This window comes from Gekko japonicus, unplaced genomic scaffold, assembly GCF_001447785.1.
Source record: "Gekko japonicus isolate JY-2015 unplaced genomic scaffold, Gekko_japonicus_V1.1 scaffold633, whole genome shotgun sequence".
Classification (NCBI taxonomy): Eukaryota; Metazoa; Chordata; class Lepidosauria; order Squamata; family Gekkonidae; genus Gekko; species Gekko japonicus.
Window position 1 is genome coordinate 131,031 of NW_015175375.1, and position 19,738 is coordinate 150,768.

At 39.4% G+C, this 19,738-nt stretch overlaps 1 protein-coding gene across 1 annotated transcript in view; it reads right to left on the bottom strand.

Moving 5' to 3' along the window:
• Positions 1-13,594: 13,594 nt before the first annotated feature.
• NHLRC2 (NHL repeat containing 2) overlaps positions 13,595-19,738 on the bottom strand; it is a 55,909-nt gene continuing 49,765 nt past the window's right edge. The window contains exons 9-11 of the mRNA XM_015425532.1: positions 19,265-19,474; positions 14,940-15,165; positions 13,595-14,234 (exon numbers count right to left, since the gene is read on the bottom strand). Of these exons, the coding sequence (XP_015281018.1) occupies positions 13,978-14,234; positions 14,940-15,165; positions 19,265-19,474 (693 nt within the window). The 3' untranslated portion in view covers positions 13,595-13,977. The remainder of the gene's footprint in view (positions 14,235-14,939; positions 15,166-19,264; positions 19,475-19,738) is intronic.

Genomic DNA, 19,738 nt, shown 5'->3' on the forward strand with positions numbered 1-19,738 from the left:
TGTGCAGGTAAAGAAGTTGCAGCTACACTAAGATAGGAATGGGAAAAAGAGATGGCTGTCAAATGAGAAAGTCCAGCTGCTAAAAAATCAGGACTAATGGTTTGGTGGCGGAGAGCCAAAGTTTTAAATTGTGGCAAACCTGATGGGTTTGTGCGGGGAAATTTATGATGTCACATCTGCTGGGGAGAAATATTTAAATATGTGTCTAAATGAAACATCCATAAATACGGAGAGCTGATACAGTTGGGTCTTCAGTTTGAAGCAGAATAAAAAGGACCAGAGAATCACAGAGTATTAATAACTTTCTTGCTTTAAGATGGAAAAGGGCAAATTGGTACTTTTGGGAAAGCTAACTTACACCTGCCATAAGTATTTGGTATGCTATGATATGAGCAATTTTAATAGCTGACAAAATGATTGCACAAAGTGAAGCTGCACAAAATTTATCTTAAATAACTAAATGGTTCGCCCTTTTATCATTTGTTGACTTAAATAAGAGGTCTGGAGTGTGCCTTGAAAGTCTGAGCTCTCTCAGAAGTGGTATTTTTAGCCTTCATAAAAGTTATGTAAAGCAATTTAATTCGATGAGATAATTGTATTTATGTATTTAAATATTTATGTCCTGCTTTTTCTCCTCATTGAGGACTCATAACCACTTACAAGGAAATAGAAATACAGTTCTTAATCTCGTGCTATACTATATTGTGACTGGGACACAGTGTCAACTCTTGAGGAAGAAGAAGAAAAAAGAGTTCATATTTATATCCCACCTTTCTCTACCCTAAGGAGTCCCAAAGCAGCTTACAATTGCCTTCCCTTCCTCTCCGTACATGAGTCACCTTGTGAGGTAGGTGGTGCTGAGAGATTTCTGAGAGAATTGTGGCTGGCCTGAAGTCACCCAGCAGGCTGCATGTGGAGGAGTGGGGAATCAAATTTGATTCTCCAGATTAGAGCCCGCCGCTCTTAACCACTACTCCACGCTGCGTGTTTTCTTGTTACAGCAGCAGCTGTTAATTCAGCTCAGTGGCAATGGAGTTCCCATATGGTGAGTTGTCCTTCATTTTCCCTATCCCAGATTCCCACTGTAGTGTATTTGTTGTATATATTACAAGGGAAATATCTGCTTCCCTCCTCTGATATTTGGGTGCATTGGTTTAGTTTCATGGGGTGGAGACCCTGCTCAGTTAGTTCTGTTCGTTAGTTAGAACTGTAGACTCCATGAGCAGCCTTGTCCTGAAACCAACTGCTATCATCCCTGTATCTTCTTGCTAAGAAATTGATGTTGTTTTGAACACAATTGTCAATGCTACATGAACTAGGGATGTGCATTCGGATATATCTAAACCAAATATGTTTCTGAAAAATATTTTTATAAGTATTTTTCAGATATATTCCGGTCTTCAGATGGTATCCAGGATTTTCTGGAATACCAATAAATGGATCCTGAAAACTCCTGGAAATATTTGGAACTAACCAGGAGTTTTGAGAACTAGCATTCCTATTTGGTTTGGCCTGGGTGATTCTTTGTTTGTACATTGGCTGGATTCACTGATTTTACATTCACTAGGCTTGCATCAGCATTCCTGTGGTTTGGCTTGGCAATTCAGGGTATACATTTTTGGATTCTCAGGTTTTACATTTTCCCCTGTGGGAATCAGTGGAGAATGGCTGGGGCACCTCATTCAGGGGCCCACAGAATTGCACACCTTGATCCAATTCACTTGAAATTTGGGAGTTATTTAAAGGACAGGCACCAGAAGCTCCAGTGCAATTTTGGTGGCAGTAGCTTCAAAAACAGCCCCTAAAGCCTCCAGAAACATTCCCCATAGGGAACTGTGGAATTAAAAAAATATCAGGATACCGAAAATCCTGGATCCAAACAAAAACAGGTACTTGGAGCCCAGGAAACTGGGAATACTAATATTTCTCTGCTCCCTGATATCTGGATCTGAAAAATACAATTTTTTTTTTTTTTTTAAGCTGCACATCCTAATTGCTGGCTTTCTGTGTGTGGAATGGCTACTGCAGAGGACTGAGGCACGAAAAATGGTGTCAATGTGAAAGGAACTAGGAAATATCAGTACTTTCACTTCCACATGGCAGCCACCCTGGCTTTTCCATGATATTTCCAAAAACATTGTAGTAAATCCTGATGCTCCAGTCCTCATTTTATTTATTTAAAATATTTACTGGGCATCTTCCTTACAGAGCTCAAGCTGACTTGCAATATTAAGCATCTTCAGGTGCCTCCTAATGATTGAAAGTGAGTAATTTTGGCTTTTTGTTTCAGGAGCACAAATAAAGAAGAAAACAAACAGAAACAACTCTAAGATCAAAAGAGTATACTTCATTTATATTCATGTATTTATTTAGAAAAAAATTATGCCACCCCTCCAGGGAACTTGCCCAAGGAGGCATGCAGAATAAAATACAGTGAAAACACAAAACATTTAAAGTTATTAATTAAAATTCAGCATTTAAAAAACCCAGCCAGAACATAAAAGCTGAAATAATTGAGCAGCTTAAAACAACAGATTCTAGACTAAAGTACACTATAAAATTGTATTAAAAGATCGACCCCTTAATTAGAAGCCTGGATGAACAGAAGTGTTTTGGCCTGGCACCTAAAAGATGCAACAAAGGTGCCAGGTGAGCCTCAAGGGGAGAAAATTCCACAAGCAAGGCACCAATGGTGAAAAAGCCCTGTCTCTGGTTGCCATCTGCTCCACCTCTGAATTGCCATCTCTGGTTGCCATCTGCTTGCCATCTGCTCCAGCAACCAGCTGGAGACTGGGAGGTGTTGAGGACATGAGGGGCAGCTATCAGTGGTAGTGTGATGGGTTTTTCCCAAAAGAGATGTCCTCTCTAGGAATTATGACATCACTTCCAGGTTTCCCCCAGAAGTGATATCACACCTTCAGCCTGATGGTTATTTGTTTCTCCCACCACTGCTCTGATTAACCCTACTCTGAAGGCTGGGGCACAGAGCAAAGGGCTTGAGAGGCTTAAGAAGAGAAGATTTTTATACCCTGCTTTTCTCTAGCTTAAGGAGACTCAAAGTGACTTTCAATTGTTGGTGGAGTTTAAACATGCCAAGGAACGGAGCACCAACTGTTTAAAGAAAATAACTCAGTTTATTAAAGAAGAAATAAACTCTGATAGAACAGAGGAGAGGAAGAGGGGATTAACTACCTGACTGAGAGAGAGGGGGGGGGGCTCAGTTGGAGCAGAAAGTCTCCAAAGAGCCAATCAGGAGACAGGTAGGACATAAATTGATATTGTGGGAAGTCCCTAATCTAGCTATACTAACTATAGGCTATTCTTCTGATCTTCTTCAAGTAGGTACGCTAAAGACCTTGTATATTCCAACAACAATAGTCCAAGATCAAACCCAGTTCTCCAGATTAGATTCTGTTGCTCTTAGCCATGACACTAAAATGGTTCTCAGTAGGGCTTTAAAGGTAAGAACCAGCAGTTTAAATTGTGCCCCCCCCAACAATGGGTAGCCAGTGTAAACCTTTCAGTACTAAGATAATATGATATTTGTGTCCCAACCAGAACAATAGTCTGGTTTCCGCATTTGGGACCTGCTGAAGTTCTGGGGTATTATCAAAGGCAGCTTCATGTAAAGTGCATTATAATAATCTAACCTGGATGTAATCAGAGCATAGATTCCTATGGCTAGAACATGTTTATTTTAAGGAAGCAGGACTTTCTGCAGGACAGAAGAGACCTGGATTTGGGAGATTTGGCACATTCTACCAGTGGGGAAATTGTTATCATCCTCGTTTCTCTGTCTCTAGGATGGTGATTATAACAGCACACTTAACAAGGAAGCCAAGTGAAAATTGTATAGTCCAAATTTCCACATAGGCTTTTTGGTATGGGTTGGCTTCCCAACAGCTGCAGATTATTTCCAAGCATCCACACAGCACTGTTGTCTTTCTGTAGTTTCTCAGAACCCTCCCCTTGCTTTCTCAAGCCACCCTTGAGCCAACGTTTCCTCCCTATAGGCAGCCAAAATGCATTTGCCTTCACTTCAACAGGTGTTTCAGTGCCATTTCCCCTGCTGTGTCCTCCCTTATAATGATCCCTTTATGAGGTCCTCTGAATTCCAAAATTTCATTTTAAAAAGTAATCTTTGGGGGGGGGGGTTGTTGTTGCTAAGATACACCTTTTCTCTACTGTCTTTGCAATGCTGCCTTGACTGCAGGGAGATAAGATGAGACAAAAAGATTTTAAATATTGTTTTTTAAAAAATCAAAAATTAAATCTGGGAATTCAGAGAAGCTAATAGATAGATCATTACAATATTACAACTCCATAATAATCTTTAAAAAAAAACGGGAAAAGGCGGGTGGAGGGGCTGGCTGCCACTGTGGTGAATTGGTAGCCACAGCAGTAATGGGAAAACTGCTGTCTGGGGGCCCTTTATCTGGAAACCTGGGTTCAGCTCTTCACTGGATTTTAGCCTTTAACCAACAGCAAATCTCTCCATTGCCACAACTTTGCTACCTCCACCAACTGGACATATGCCCATCTCTGACAGCTGTGATCACTTGTCTGAGGGATGTAGACTGATTCCAGTTACTCCTTCTGTGGCCACCACCAAATCAACCTCCTCAAAAACCCCCCCCCCCCACTTTTCCTACTAAAGAAACTTAGTATGTATGATGGGATGTGCATATGTAGGTCGGATAAAGAACATCTGAAGGGTAAATCCTGAGTATTTATATTCTTTTCCCATACTGTATATGATAGAGATCTTTTGACAGCACTATTTAAATATAATCATATCTGTCAGCAAATTTGATTGCTAAAAATAAGTTTTCAGTTCTTCTGAAGAGGCAGTGGTTTGTAGCCAAGACTCTTACTAAAATAATAGCTTTAAATAGAATTTTTTTTTTTTAAGAGAAAAATCTAGACATACAAACTTGGGCCAATTATTATTAGCATGCATCATTTCAATTGGTTTGTTGTTCAGTCGCACAGTCGAGTCCGACTCTTCGCAACCCCATGGACCAGATCACGCCAGGCCCTCCTGTTTTCCGCCGTCCTCTGTGAAGTTTGTTCACTGCCTTGACATTTGTAGAAAAGATAACTCAGCAGTCCAGCCTTCTTGCACCTGCGTGTATTAGATCTGCAAGCTTTGCAGTCACACAATGTCAGTACTTCCTCTGGTATGGGTCTGAGACACTTTGTAGGTATCAAATACTGTTCTACCTCCTTCCAGCTATTGTCCACAGGGTTCAGTGATTAACGGTTAGAAGAGAGGACTGTGACTTTCTGATGTCTAGAAGTGCCTCTTGAATATGTTCTCTGATGGAGTTTGAAATATGTGGCAGCATTTGGTCATTTGTGTACATAAAATAAATCTCAGCTAATCAAATATGTTCACATCAGCATTTCTGGACCATACTCTGCTTTTACAACAGGAATAGTGTATTTGGCTTTATTGACTTAAAAAACTTATATTTTGAAACCAAGATGAGCATCCTGTGTGAATCTTTTTTTAGCCCCCCGGAGGGGATTTTTTTATTGTATTTTCTATAGACTACAAACTACAATGAAAAAAGGGAGGGGACAAGTACATCTAAGGGAGAAAGGAAAGAAAACCACTAATAACAAACCCCAAGTATATCAATATTAGTCTAAAAATGCTAAAATCACATTGAACATGGTCGATAAAGCTATATTAGTCTTCATATTGATTGGTTACACTGTTTAGAGAGAGTCACCAGAGCATCATTGATAATAAAAGCTTGTAAGGCACAATTCAGAGTTCTTCAGCCATTATTTTGTTTTATCTTTTCTTATCCTCAATTGATAATTGCGTTTGGCCCCCCCCTTTCAGAAGCAGAGTCATCGTCGGAAGAATCCTTGCTAGATTTGCTGTCCTTGTCCTCTCCCGAATCTCCCAGTTGCAGTCTCAGAAACTCATGTACTTTAGAAACAGAGTCAATTTTTTCTTTTTTATCCTTTAATTTGAAAAGGATGCCCTCGGGAATCAACCACCTGTAAGGAATGCTGTTTGTTTGCAAGAACATAATCAAGTCCTTATATTTGTCTCTTTTTTCTTATTTCAAAAGGAATATCTTTTAGAATTCTGATGGTGTTGTCTCCAATTTTTAAGGGTGCTCCTGATGTTGCTTTCAGTATTTGATCCTGCCCATGTCTCTTCGAGAATCTTACCACTATTTCCCCAGGCAGATTATTTTTCTTGATGTATACGGAGTAGGCTCTATAAGCCACATCCATTTCGCTTATAAGACTGTGTGAATTTTAAATATCAAAATAACTGTATCTGCCATCTTGGAAAACGGCAGCTATAGGGAAAACATCTCAAAATTAGGATGTCTATCCAAGAAAAATTTAAAACAATAGTGTCCTGAAACACATACAGACAAACAGAAAATCTACGTATATGCACACACACAAACATGTTTATATTTTGCGGGGGTATATTGTGGATCCAGGACTATACAGATATTCTACTAGATACTTCCTGTGAAACAGCATCTATTTCAATGTCACGTCACAGACTATTAAAACATGGCATCCAAAGGTTGTTTGTGTTCTCCACAACTGAATGACACTGATGAATCACCAATGGCCTCAGTGTGTAGGAAACCCATACTGTCTACATTATTTTTTGTTTCCAGTCTGCTCCTAGGCAGCCAACTGCTCTATAAGCTTACAAAATAAATACTGCTAGCAGTCCTGCATTCCTGAACATTCAACATTTTTCCAGCATACTATTAAACAGCTGATTAAAATTTTTGCAATAGAGATAAACATCTCTAGCTTCTACAAAGGCTAAACCTGGAAAGATAATCATTTAGCTGAACTTCACCCTGCCTCTGAAATCCCTGAACTAATGATTTAATCTCACTACTTCAGATATATCATATTTTGGGGTGCATTGTCCAGATTTAAGTATTGAACAGAGGAACAGAAATTGTGGGCATATTTTTCTATTGAGAGCTGTTATACTGCAATCCTAAACAGAGTTACATCCTTCCAAATGTATTGAAATCAATGGGTTTAGAATGATTTACATGTTTAGGATTGCATTATTAATCCCCTTAGTGTGTTTGCCTAAAATTGCAAACCATTAAAGAATTGTGATGAGCATGGAGAGCGCTGACTTCTGCTAGTTCAATATTTACTTGAGATAAGAAGGATACTTCCCTCCTTCTGAAACATCAGATCTCCCCACTGGGCAGGGTACATGCTGCTGAAAAGATAGAGTATCTTCCCAGCATCTAGCTGAATAGGTAAGCAATTCTTGATCGTACAACAATAAGATTCAAAATTTTACTAGGTTACGGTTTTGAAGCAAGTCCCAGTTTTGCCTATTCTGTGGGTTGCTTTACACATTACAGTGCATTTTTTTCTTACAAAGGTCCACTATATAGGAATCTTCGGCCAGTGGAGAGCTTCTTGCTGTTTGTACCTCTAATTCAAATGCTATTTTAATAATGGTATTACTGGGAATATCAGAAAAGAAAATGAGGTTTGCTTGTAGTTTGGTGGGTTTTTTGGATCATGTTGCACACCTGCTGGTATAAATCAGAACCAAAGTGCTGGACACAAAGATTTTCTTCCACAAGGAGAAAGCCATCCTTCACTGAAAAAGGACTCATGTAGAAAAGCCTTTAGATTCAACCTGTTGCTTTTACTATGATGAGCATGTGCTTGTGCACATTTGGGGGGAAAAACCCCAAACCACTAGTATTCTCCAAATAAAACAATCTGCATTCTTTACACCGCTACAAAACTCATTTTATATACAAAATTACCAGAGCTATCATCCTGCACTGCCTCACAACTCCCTAAAGGACCATCACGTTTTAAAAGACTTAAATCTGAACCGCATGCCCAGGCCAAACCGCTGGACCTAGAGACACCAAATTTGGGGTGTAGGTGCTAAGAAGGGATTTTTAGAAATTCGACCCCTAAGTGGGTCAAAAGGGACAGCTGAGGAAATCAGGAGTGGCCAAGAACCATCTGTGAGGTGAAGCAAAGCTGCTGGCCCAGCCTCTCTGATGGCTTCCAACACACTCCCCCCACCTCCTACACCTAACAGGCAGTTGTCTGTCAGATGCAGCAGCGGTTGCAGGGTGCTTAAATCCACGAGGGAGCCTGCCCCAGCAGTAACGCCTTAGTGATCCTGCCAGCCCTGCCTCCACAGTGGCCTCTAGTACTCCTCCCCTCCCCGTCCTACACTGGACAGGCAGCTGCCTGTCAGGTGTAGGAGAGGAGGTGGGATGCTTACAGCCGCTGGGAAGGTTTGCTCAGCAGGATTGCCTTAGCACTGCTGCTGGCCCAGCCTCCCCGATGCCTTTAAATACAATCCCCCCCAACACCAGACAGGCCAGTGTCTGTCAGGTGTAGGAGCAGGGCCAGGGTATGAATGTTTATGGGGAGATAGTAAAGGACATTTCTAGGAGCCATTTCGATGTCCGCCTCCCTCATGAACCTGAAGAAATGTCCACCACATCACCACTCCCTCACACCAACTCCCCCTCACACCTCTCACCTCTTACTGCCCCCAATAAAGCTCCTGGCAAACATCGGGCCCGATACACCACCGCTACAAGGAGGAGGCAATTTAGGAATGCGGCAAAGACATTTGCACATAGTACTCCTGCAGTGCACTGAGCTGCACAGGCCAAGTACCAGCAACATTACCCTGAGGTGCTCAGAACAACACAGTCTCCATATGAGCAAAACAATCCAGGAACACAAGTGGAGAGGCCATCATTTTTGTGGAAGGTAGAAGGAGTTGACTTAACACATGACTGCTTCTTAAATGGACAGTTCTATGTGGTCTGCTCCAGCTCATCAAGCAGCCTGGTGATCGTAGCACCTCAGGGCAGAACCACCAATGTGGTCTAGAGAGAGGTCCGTCAGTAGAGAAAAAGAAAAGTACGTATGTCTCCTTTAATTTCTTACTCTACAATCTTCTCTGTTAGAATTCCTACAACAAATGTCACATTTCAAATTTCACATCATCAGTATTATAACAGGATTCACAGAACTTAAATACCGTAGTGAAGCACAGGTAGCAGGCTAGTAAATAAATAAATAAATGTTAAACACACTCTCAGCATTAGAGGTCAAAATGTGACAGGTTGGCAACATATCTCTCACACACAATTCAATTTCATTCTTTCAAATTTAAATTATATTTGGTATTTTGTCAAGAAGAAAAAATTGTATATCAGAATAAATATGAAAAAGACTGCTACAAGAAAACAAATCAATTACAGAAAAGAGAACAGTTCATGATGTTTATTTTGAGATTCAATTTTTTTCACCTTACATAATTTGCAGCTTTCTGAATTTGCTAGTATAAAATACAAAAGTTCTAGAATTATCTGAATCGAGGCACCCAACAAGTGTATTTGAAACCAGGTCCCCCTAGTTTAATGGGAGGCTAGGAGGACCATTAAAGCCAAACCAACACTTTTAGTTTGCTTAGTGTTGCACTGAAACGACAGTATAATTTCTAAGTCACTTATCTGACAAAGTCCAGGTACTTTTAACACCACTCAAAATTCCAGGAACAGAACAAACTTTCCCACTTCTCTCCTTCCACTGCAGCTCATTACATCACCAGAAACACTACCCTTGGGTAGTGATGTTTCCAGGGATACCCTGGAAGCAGCACTAGGCGTGATGTAGGAATCTGCAGTAGGCGGAGGGAACGTGCTTTTTTGCCAGTAGAAAAATAAGCACTGGGTTCAGTCTCCTCTTCTGTACTACAATTTACTTGGGAGTAGTCCTTTCAAACTATATTTATAGTTAATTTTATAGTTAATTACATTACATATCTAAATTATAACTAGACTTAAACGTAAAAGCAAAACATGCACAACACTCTAAATGATTAGGGCTACCTTTTTTGGTACCCTTTATGATACTCTAAAGATCTCTTTAGGATCCATGTATTCAGCTTTTTTAACGGAAAGGGCAATTGTATATAACAAGCTAAAATGGAAAGAAAACACAGTACAGTGACACACACAGTGTTGGTATGCTTTCAGATTACCAGGACTTGAAATTACAACCACCACTACAACAAACAACAACTTTGGAGAACCTTTGGATGGACTATCTGTGAGGCAAAGCACCCTAGGGTTAACATGGATAATAGTGGGGTCTGCTTCAGCTTGCAGATCTTTATAATTAGCCTTCTTATAGATATACCATCTGTATCTCTTTCAAGGCCTGATATCAGAAGGCAGTAATTGGCTAAGTGAAGAAATCTGCGCTCAGTTCAGTAACTAGATGAGAGGGGGGAGCCAAGAGCAAGTTGCATCACATCTTGGAGGGTTCCAGTGAATAAGTGCTTTGATTGGATTCCAGAGATGAAGCAGGAAACTATAATTGGGCCTTAGATAAAGGAGATGCTATGCTAACTTTTTATCCCATGGGACCAGGGCTTCCAAGTACTTACCTTGATTCGGTGGGGGATATATAGTTCTTCGCAGGACCATTCCCGCGGGGAAAACGCAGGTGCTGCACTATTCCGTCACCCAGACGTGATGTAGGAACGTAGCCGGGCGACGCTCTAGCAGTGGGGCTGGAAACTCGATGGTACCATCGAGTTTCCAGTCCCATTACCAGAGCGTCGCCCAGCTACGTGCCTACGTCACGTCTGGGTGACGGAATAGTGCAGCGCCTGTGTTACAAGCAAGAATCTTCCGACGGGGAAGCATGTGTCCCCCCCCCCAGTTCGTAGGTAGGTACTTGGTAACCCTACATGGGACAGATGTATAGGTTTCTAGCCTGGAATCTGCTATTTTGAATGGTGCAGATTGACAGGTACTAAAGTGTCAGAAAGTTCACTTATATTGTGCTTTTTACTAACTGATTGTAAAGACTTTGAGAGGAATCCTAAGAAGGTCTACTCTGAATTCTACTATGGTCTTTTCAATAGAGTTGCTCCCAGGAAAGCGTACTTTAGGATTGTGCTGGGTGTTGCCTAGCAGTATTCTTAGTTTTGTTTGTTCAATAAACCTGTGTATATACTTTTAAAGGCTTTGGTCTTCTTGTGTGCATATTACCTCGGGGACCCATGAGTGGTCTGTGAGGCAGTGGCTTAGAAGAACCCAAGTTGGGTTTCTTGACACTATCCAATCTGCATTTTCAAAACAGTTGTGATTAATGTGATAACTTGAAAACCACATTTTATCTGTTTTTAATCTATATTTACTATGCACTCTGTAATAAATAGATGTACATTATTCTTTTGTTTAGCTGCTCAGCTTTCTATGTTCCTGTCTTACCTTATGAGGCTGTTATTGGTTAAAATCAAAGCACCCCTATTCCTTTTCATAGTGTTACTGTAATCCAGTGAAAGTGATTGGACAGTCAAGACAGACTGATAATTTACTAAATTCAGAGACATAATATGGATGCCATATCTGTCAACAGATATTAGCAGTGCCAGCTAAATTGAATTTCCATTGTCACAGGCATTGTGCTGTATGTTACCAAGATAAGGTTGTTGCCTCCATGTTGTAGTTTTAGGTATCCCAGAGAAATCAGCTTTGGAACAGGTTGCAGACTAAATAGATTCTTGCTCTGATCCAGCAAGGATTGTCCTGGCCTCTCATCCATATCTAGGACTTCAACTAATTTGTTTCTTCTAACATTTGTTTTATATTACAAATATTTAGGATCATTATAGCCTTAAATCCTCGCAATCTGTTTTTGGTCTTTTCACAAACCGCCCCCCACCAGTTGCAAACTGGTATGTAGTAGAATCCAAGATAAAAGAAGATCTATAGAAACGGTTTTTGTACTAGCTAGCAACAACATAATGCAGGATTGCATTGCTAGGTCCACAGAGTTATCTGTTCTACTACACGAAGGTAGATTTTCCAGACCGACAAAGGAAATGGAAATGAGACAAAACAAATGATGATGCAACTTCTAGCATTTTTATGGAATGCAACTGCTGTTACAAATTATCACCTATCTTTATTGGCTTCCATGTTAATGAAAGCAATCTGTACAAAAGATGGGAGAAAACTATTTGGTCCCACAATAAAGTCTTTTGCTAATTAATTGGAAAGAAACCCAAGTACCAGCAAGTCTATACTTCAAATGCTGCCATGTTGGATCTATTACTTTTCAATAAAAATGATTTTAACTAAGGTGGTTTAAACATAAGGTGGTCAAGGATAAGGAGGGAGAAGTAACCTTTTAGATTGGCTTTGCTTCTCTCTTGTTTCTTCCTTACTATGTAAAAGGTGTGCCCATGTTTAAAAACTCGTTCAAAAATAGCTAATAGACATGGAATTCATTTTTTTTGTTTGTCATATGCATGAACTTAAAGGAGTTTAGAAGCCTGGCCTGAAAGATAAAAGGCTGCTGAAATATTCAAACTGTAGACAGCTCTGGCAAGAAAACTGTTGTTTTTGGTATTCAAGTGACTTCTTAACTCCCAGCTATGCTGGCAAGTGATCTTAAGGAGGAAGGAAAAGCCATACAACACCATATGGTCCCCCCTTCAAAGAGAAACATTTGATAATTTTTCAGGAACATTTTAGGTAGAAAAGGAAAAGTCTTCACCCAATAACCTGAGCTGCTTGTTCCCAGGTATTGGGATTTATTTGCAAAATGTATATCTTGCCTTTTAGCCCAAACAGGGCCACCAAGGTGGGATATCCATGAACAAGTTCTGCTCAAAGGTTATTAAAAACTAACACAAACATGAATGTGATTAGCTTTTACACAGGCGTGTTGCTGTGGTACTGTCATATGCATAAGTGTTTCTTAAAATGTGCTGTTTGTAAAGTATGTATTTTCAAAAATGCATTTGTTCACTGACATTTTCTTGATTGATGGTGATCATATTCAAACAAATACAAAAGGCAAATCCATTTAATTCCACTTTGGTTCATGAGTTCCTGCAACCAGCAATTTCTGTAAATAACCATTTCGAGGGCACTTGGAATAACTTATCCAAGTATAAGCTCAATGAGAAGAACACATACTCTTTTGTGACACCTTCCCAGTAACGCACACATCTAAATAACACTGTTGAACTCAAATGTTTTTTATAGAGTACAATGAAGCTAAAGAAAGTATTTTAGTAAGGTCTGTCGTGATTTAATAATAACTTTAATAAGTTCTGGCGCTGACGCAAAGCATGGTTAATGTCTTTGTGATTCTCTCACAGTACTGCCAATTTTTTTAAAGAAAGCTCCCATCAGGTCATGTAACTTCAGCCTTAAGCCATTAATTTTTGAAGCTTCAACAAGATATATGAATGGGCACAGCAATTAGAAAAACAGATATAGAATGCCATTATATAGATGTGTTTCCTATCTCATAATGCAATCAGCTCTGTTAATAATTATTTCTGGACCTTGCACAGAAATGTGATTTTCATATAAGGCATAAATAAAAGCTCTTACCAAAATAAGCCTATACTCATTTTAGGTTCATTCCACACTCATTTCTAAATACCTCATCTTATGATGAGAAAAATGAATGTTCATAAATCAGAGAAACAAAAGCATCAGTATTTCAATAATTTAGTCAAACAGAAGGCATAAAATACATTTAGGGTTTGTGTTTAGCCCAAAACAGGTTTGATCACAAACAAATGTAATATGTTAAATCAATAAGACTGAACCTCCAAAAATGAACTCTTTAACATTCTTGCTCAAGATTACCACTTGATCCCAACCCTTTTTAGATTTATTGCTTTTATTATAAAGAAACAAAGGCTAAAATTAGTTTCATGATTCAGCACGAGATTTTCTATTTCATATGATCAAGCATACTGGAGATACTTTAGGCTTTCTAGGTGAAGTGAATTCCATACCTGAATTACTGTAACACTTTTCTGGAAGACCAGAAGTACCACCACCACCCTTTAATACTTCTTCTGGGGTTAAAAACCATTAAGCAGTACAAATTAAGAGTGCAGCTTGTTCCTTAGCTTTGGTTCAATTAAAATGCATATGTCAGCTCAACTGGAGCTGTGCTGCCTTGGTTAGCATTAACTATATGTAAAGGCTGGTTGAATGAGATTCCTTTCATTATACAGGCACTGCTGTCCTTGCTACAGTAATAGAGGCACACTTTGATTGACAGTACAGCTTCAGCAGATAGGCAACTCATGGGGATCTGGAATGAGATTGCAGGTTGTCTGGTAATGTCCTCAATTTCTCCAGATAAGTTTTGTTCATAAAGCAACCACTCACTACCTGGAAAACAAAAGGGTTCTATCAATATTGAGGGGAGAGGTTGTTACACCAGTATGCTGTATTTTCTTTATAGTATGAATATTCAATTATAAAACTGTTTTGGTAAGCAAAGGATGCTGAAATCAGCAGGGTTTACTTCTGAGAACACATACTCAGGACCAGCCTGCAAATATTATGCCTCCAATTAATTTAGAAGGCAAAACCAGGGTACATGGATTCTGATTACAAAATTTATTTATTTATTATTTCTATTTATATCCCGCCTTGCCACAGAGCTGGCTGAAGGCGGCTAACAACATTAAAACAATAAATACATTAAAATACAGCGTAAATGCAAACAACAACCATTAACCGTGCCAATGATGTTGATAATAATAATGATGGCGGCGTACAAAATGACAGGAATTTCCATTTAAATGCAAACATGTGTGATGATGACAGAGCTGTAGCCGCAGCTGAATTTTAGGAATGCCAACCCTGCCTCTGGGTGAGAAACCAGTCAATAACTGCTATATAAACTCAGTCAGTTTCTGATTCTGTAGACACTGGTAAGTGTTTGGAGATTATCGGATCATCATGTATTCAATGCTGATGTAGGATGTAGCTTACTATCAAATCAATTTACTGTGACAATCACCTTGGGATGCTAACAGAATTTTGCAAAAATTTACTTAAGTATGTACATTCTTAATAGGAGTTCTTTACCTTCTGATGTAAGAAACCACGAACTAGGTGCTTCTTCAGTCAGCTTGGTATTTGGAGGAAGGCTGAGTTTTAACATGAACTGAAGTACCTGGCCAGGGCTTACAGCCAATAAAGGTAGCTGAACATTTGGAGCAGATTTAGGCAGCTTTGGCAATCTTGCCGTAGCACCCTTTTGCACAACTGGACCATCTACAGTTTCTACTGTTTCTGCATTCACAAGAGGTAGCTATCAAAGAAATAAAAAGGAATGTTTGTTTTGAAAGAAACTGCATATTAATCTGAAAATATATATTTTTTTCATTTGGAAGCATGAAAGAACAAAATTAATGTGATAATTAGACATTTTAGGCTTCTTCTGTTTGAAATACAAGCCTCCTCTGTACATGTAGGCCTACCGACTTTTATATGAAACAACCAAAGTTAGTACATCTGTACTGATGAGAACCTTAGTTAAATGTTTTGTCTGTTCAGTGTAATTAATCATAATTCTTCAGCCTATCCAAAATTTTTAAGACTTTCCCTCATGAACACAGAAATCTTGCCAAATATAAGCCTCCCATTCACCCCCAAATGTTATGGGCAGCTTCCTTCAATGGATCCTATACACAGCAGTCCCTCCTTAACACCACCAGAAACAGGAAAGATCTTGTTCATACGGGCTTTCCTATAGGCAACACATGCATGTGCACAAGGAGCTTGAGAAATAAGAGTTACAGATCAGTTTTTGCCATATCAAATCCTATACTGGTTGAGCAACACGTGGGAACAAACACACAAAACGTCCTAAGGTGAAGTGTTCCATTGAATCAGTCACTCATTTTTTAAACATTTTAAAAATACATACATCACACATTTCAAACAAAAGATATTGCTACAATTTACTATTATGGAAATCTGAGTTTCTAGAATCTGGCACAGTTCAGACTTTTCCAGTGTATTCGTCAGCTTTCATCCCAAACAAAGAATAGACAAGTATTACTTCTCTTGGCAGTTTTGACTTGTTTAGATGCAGACGCTTTGTAGTCTAAATAGATACTCAGCTCAAATAGTTCTTAAATCTAACTGCTTAGGATAAAGGATCTACTATTTGTTCTAGATGTTGAAAATGTTTGTAGTGTTATGTGACTTAACTTTTCAATTTCTCCTCTGTCGTTGGGGTATTTCACTGAACTTTTGGCAACTGTGGAATTTCAATTAAAGTGAGCTGGTGATTATGAAGCTGCCTTATATGGAGTGAAACCAATGGCCCATCTAACTCAATACTGGCTATTCTTCAGGGTTTCAGGAGGAAGAAGGTCTTTCGACACCTGATACCAGAGTTCCTCTGACTGAACATGCCAGAAATTGAACCTGGGACCTTTGCATGCACAGCATATTCTCTACCACTGAACCATGTTTCCTCCCCTAAATGCATATTATTCATATGGTGGATGACATTTAAGAGGGATATTAGATTTTGTTTAAAAATACATTTACTTTTACTAAGGAAGTGGCAGCCACCCAGTGCTTGGGTACTGAACATGATTCTCATGATTACATTTTTCCTTTGAATTATTTTGCTTTATAAAACACAGCCAAAGTCTGAAGTTGGCTATAATATTGACTCAAGTCAAGGAACAGTGTCATTTGCTCATATTCTATTAAAAGCATTCTTAAAATACAAACAGTGTAACATCCTCTGAATTTTAAAATGCTGTAGCTGTAATCCTCCTCCTTTTGTATGAACTCCTTTTCCTCCAGTGTGAGGAGCTACAAAATAAATCCTGTTTGCTCTGGATTACTTCTACTCAATGTACTGCACACAGAAGGGACTTTTCAGTAGCAGTGTTCCAGGTATAAAAGAGCATTCTCAGGAAGGCTTGTCATACATGACTTATGTAATTGCAGATGGTTCATAAAACAAACATTTTTTAATCTTTAACTTTCTGATTCTATTGCTGTTTGATGATTTATAATAAGGGTTTGAATTTTTTTCATACTATTTACTAATTAATTTACTGTGCAGTTTTAATTAGTACTAGCCAAAACAGGAGCTGCATTTCACAAAAGTGTTCACATTTCAGTAAATTATCAAATCGGCTTTCAAAAGTGGGCATACATATTCTTGGCTTCATGCTCCTGTGTAGAATAATATTGTGTGCCACTGTGTAATACAGTGCATCACAATGCTACATTGTGAATTGTCAGAAGTGATGAGCCTTAAGCCATTATGATTTTGCTAAAGTTCATCATTCTTTGACTCAGAATATGAATTTTGGGTACTCCCCCCCCCGCCCCTTGGCCTATGACTTCTGCAGCATTCCCTCTTGTCTCTTATATTGTTTAACATCTGCAAGAAATTTCTGGAGGGAGGTCATCTGGAGATTTGGGGTGTGTTACCATCAACATGCAGACAGTGCTCCGCTCTATCTTTCCTTACCACTTAATTTCAAGAAGACAGTGAATGTGCTAAACCAGTATCTGGGGCTGAACTGAAACTCAATCCAGATAATATGGAAGTGCTATAGGTTGGGTAAAAATTATGTATGCTGGTAACTTTCAGACTAGACAACTGTAATGTGGCTGATGCCTTTGAAGATGGTCCAATATGCAGTAGTCAGAATATTAAGTGGAACTTACTGCAATAAGCATACTAAACCAATGTTGTACCAACTGCACTGGCACCCAGTGGATTTCTGAGCTAAATTCAAAGTGACAGTTTTGACTTTTAAAACCCTAAGCAGCTTCGGTTGGAAGACTATCTCCACCCATATGAGTTCCTCCAAGGGGCTTCTAGTATAGGAGCCCACACTGCCACAGATTTGTCTAGCAGGGACCTGGGTGAAATCTTTCTCAGTGGCTGCTCATAAATTGTGGAGCTCTCTTTTTTATTTATTTAAAATGCCTCTCCACCACAGTGCATGAGACAGTAACAATAAAAAACCCAAACAATAATCAGAATATAATCATTAAAAAAACATCACCCACCAACTATATGAAAACCAGAAAATTATCAGGCAGGTTTAAAAATAAAATATAATCAAAATTTTAAAATAAAAGCAGCACAGTAACAATATTTAAACCCATGAGCAGCGACCAACTGAAACTTCAAATACAGCCAGGTGCACAAACAAACAAAAAACAAAAATGCATGAGCAACACACCATTTAAAAAAAAATATGTAAAGCTGCCAGACAAAGGGAACCGGGGGGGGGGGGGATTCCAAACCTAGGAAGCAAACATTAGGGTTGCCAGCTGCCCGGAGTAAAGAATGTCCTGCCCCTTTAATAGAAGGTCGATGGGATGTTATTTACCTTCATGCCATGAAAAGTTTCAGCTGCCCCTTTCCACACAATAAGTCTCTGTTAAAGGGGCAGCACATTTTTGTCCATCCCTGTGAGCAACCTTAGCAACCACTAAAAAGGATTTATCCTTCATGGTCCTCTGCCTTGCCTCAAGAGACAACGGAACAGAGACAAGGGCCTGAAATGCAGAATCTAGCGTCCAAACAGGACTGTATGGACGCAGGTGGTCCAGAATGTCCAGATCCTAGGCTGTAAAGGGCCTATCACTTTGAATCGAGACTGGAAGTGAAAAGGCAGCCACTGAAGATTGTCCAGTACTGGAGTCATATGCTGCCTACAGTCTACTCCAGCAAGCAACCCTGGCACTGCATATTGGACTAATGAAATTTTTGAACTGCTTTCAAGGGCAATTACTACATTATAGTAACTGAGCCTGCAAGTGGCAAGAACATGCATCACTGGGGTCAGATCACACTTCTTGAGCTATAGCAAACCAAGCAAAGGTAGGTAAAGACACACTGAAGATACAATCTGTGTATCCACCTGCAGATATGGCTCTAACAGTGCCCCAAAGCTGCACACCAAATCCTTCATGGGGAGCAGATCTCCATCCAGAGTAGGCTCTCTCTGGATTGTACAATTAGCACTTTACTCAACCTCACTTACTGGGTGGGGGGGCAGGCGGGGGATCAAGGTAATGGAGCAAATACACTATGCAGGGGCTTGGTCTCCATATCAAGCTAATAGTAAAGTTTCTGAGTAGCTCTGCTCATTTTAACTGCACCAGTGTCCTTTCCAGCCTCTCAAACAGATGGAACATTTATTTTAAGCCTAACAGGATATCCTCAACACAAATGCTGTTCTGTTTGCCAGACCATTATAAAACATCATAGGAATGCATTTACTGCAAGCAACACATACATCAGCTATGTTTCATGCCATCCAGACAGTTGCATTAGGAGAGACGATGAAAGAAGACACAGCTCAGATAATTTATTCTGAGTATAAAATACCATATAAAGTTTTATAACGGTGACTTACCAGTGAAACGATTTGAGTTTCTAAATCTAGCACTTTAATTTGATGATTGTTTGTGTCTGCGACATACAGCAAACACCCTCCCTCTTCAACACACAGGCCTCCGGGTTCATTAAAAGTTGATGAGGTGAAGTTGGGACCAATGACATTGCCTACTTCTCCTGTACCTGCCAGTGTAGCACAATTCTTCATTTTAGGATCTACAAATTTAATCTAAAGGTGGAAAAAACCAAACTTTGTAAATCATGAGAGAATTTTTTTAACTTTATCATAACAGTGAGAGTCACAGAAGGAACCAGCAAGTGTGAACTCCTAGTTTAAGACTCAAAATTGAACCACCATAAAGAGGGTGGATCATCAAGGACTGCACATTCGGAGGTTTGAAACAAAGTATTTAATCAATAAGAAAATTACAGCTGTAAAAAAAGCTACATAAGGTATTGAAGTGGTTAATGACAACTCAGTTAGTACACACAG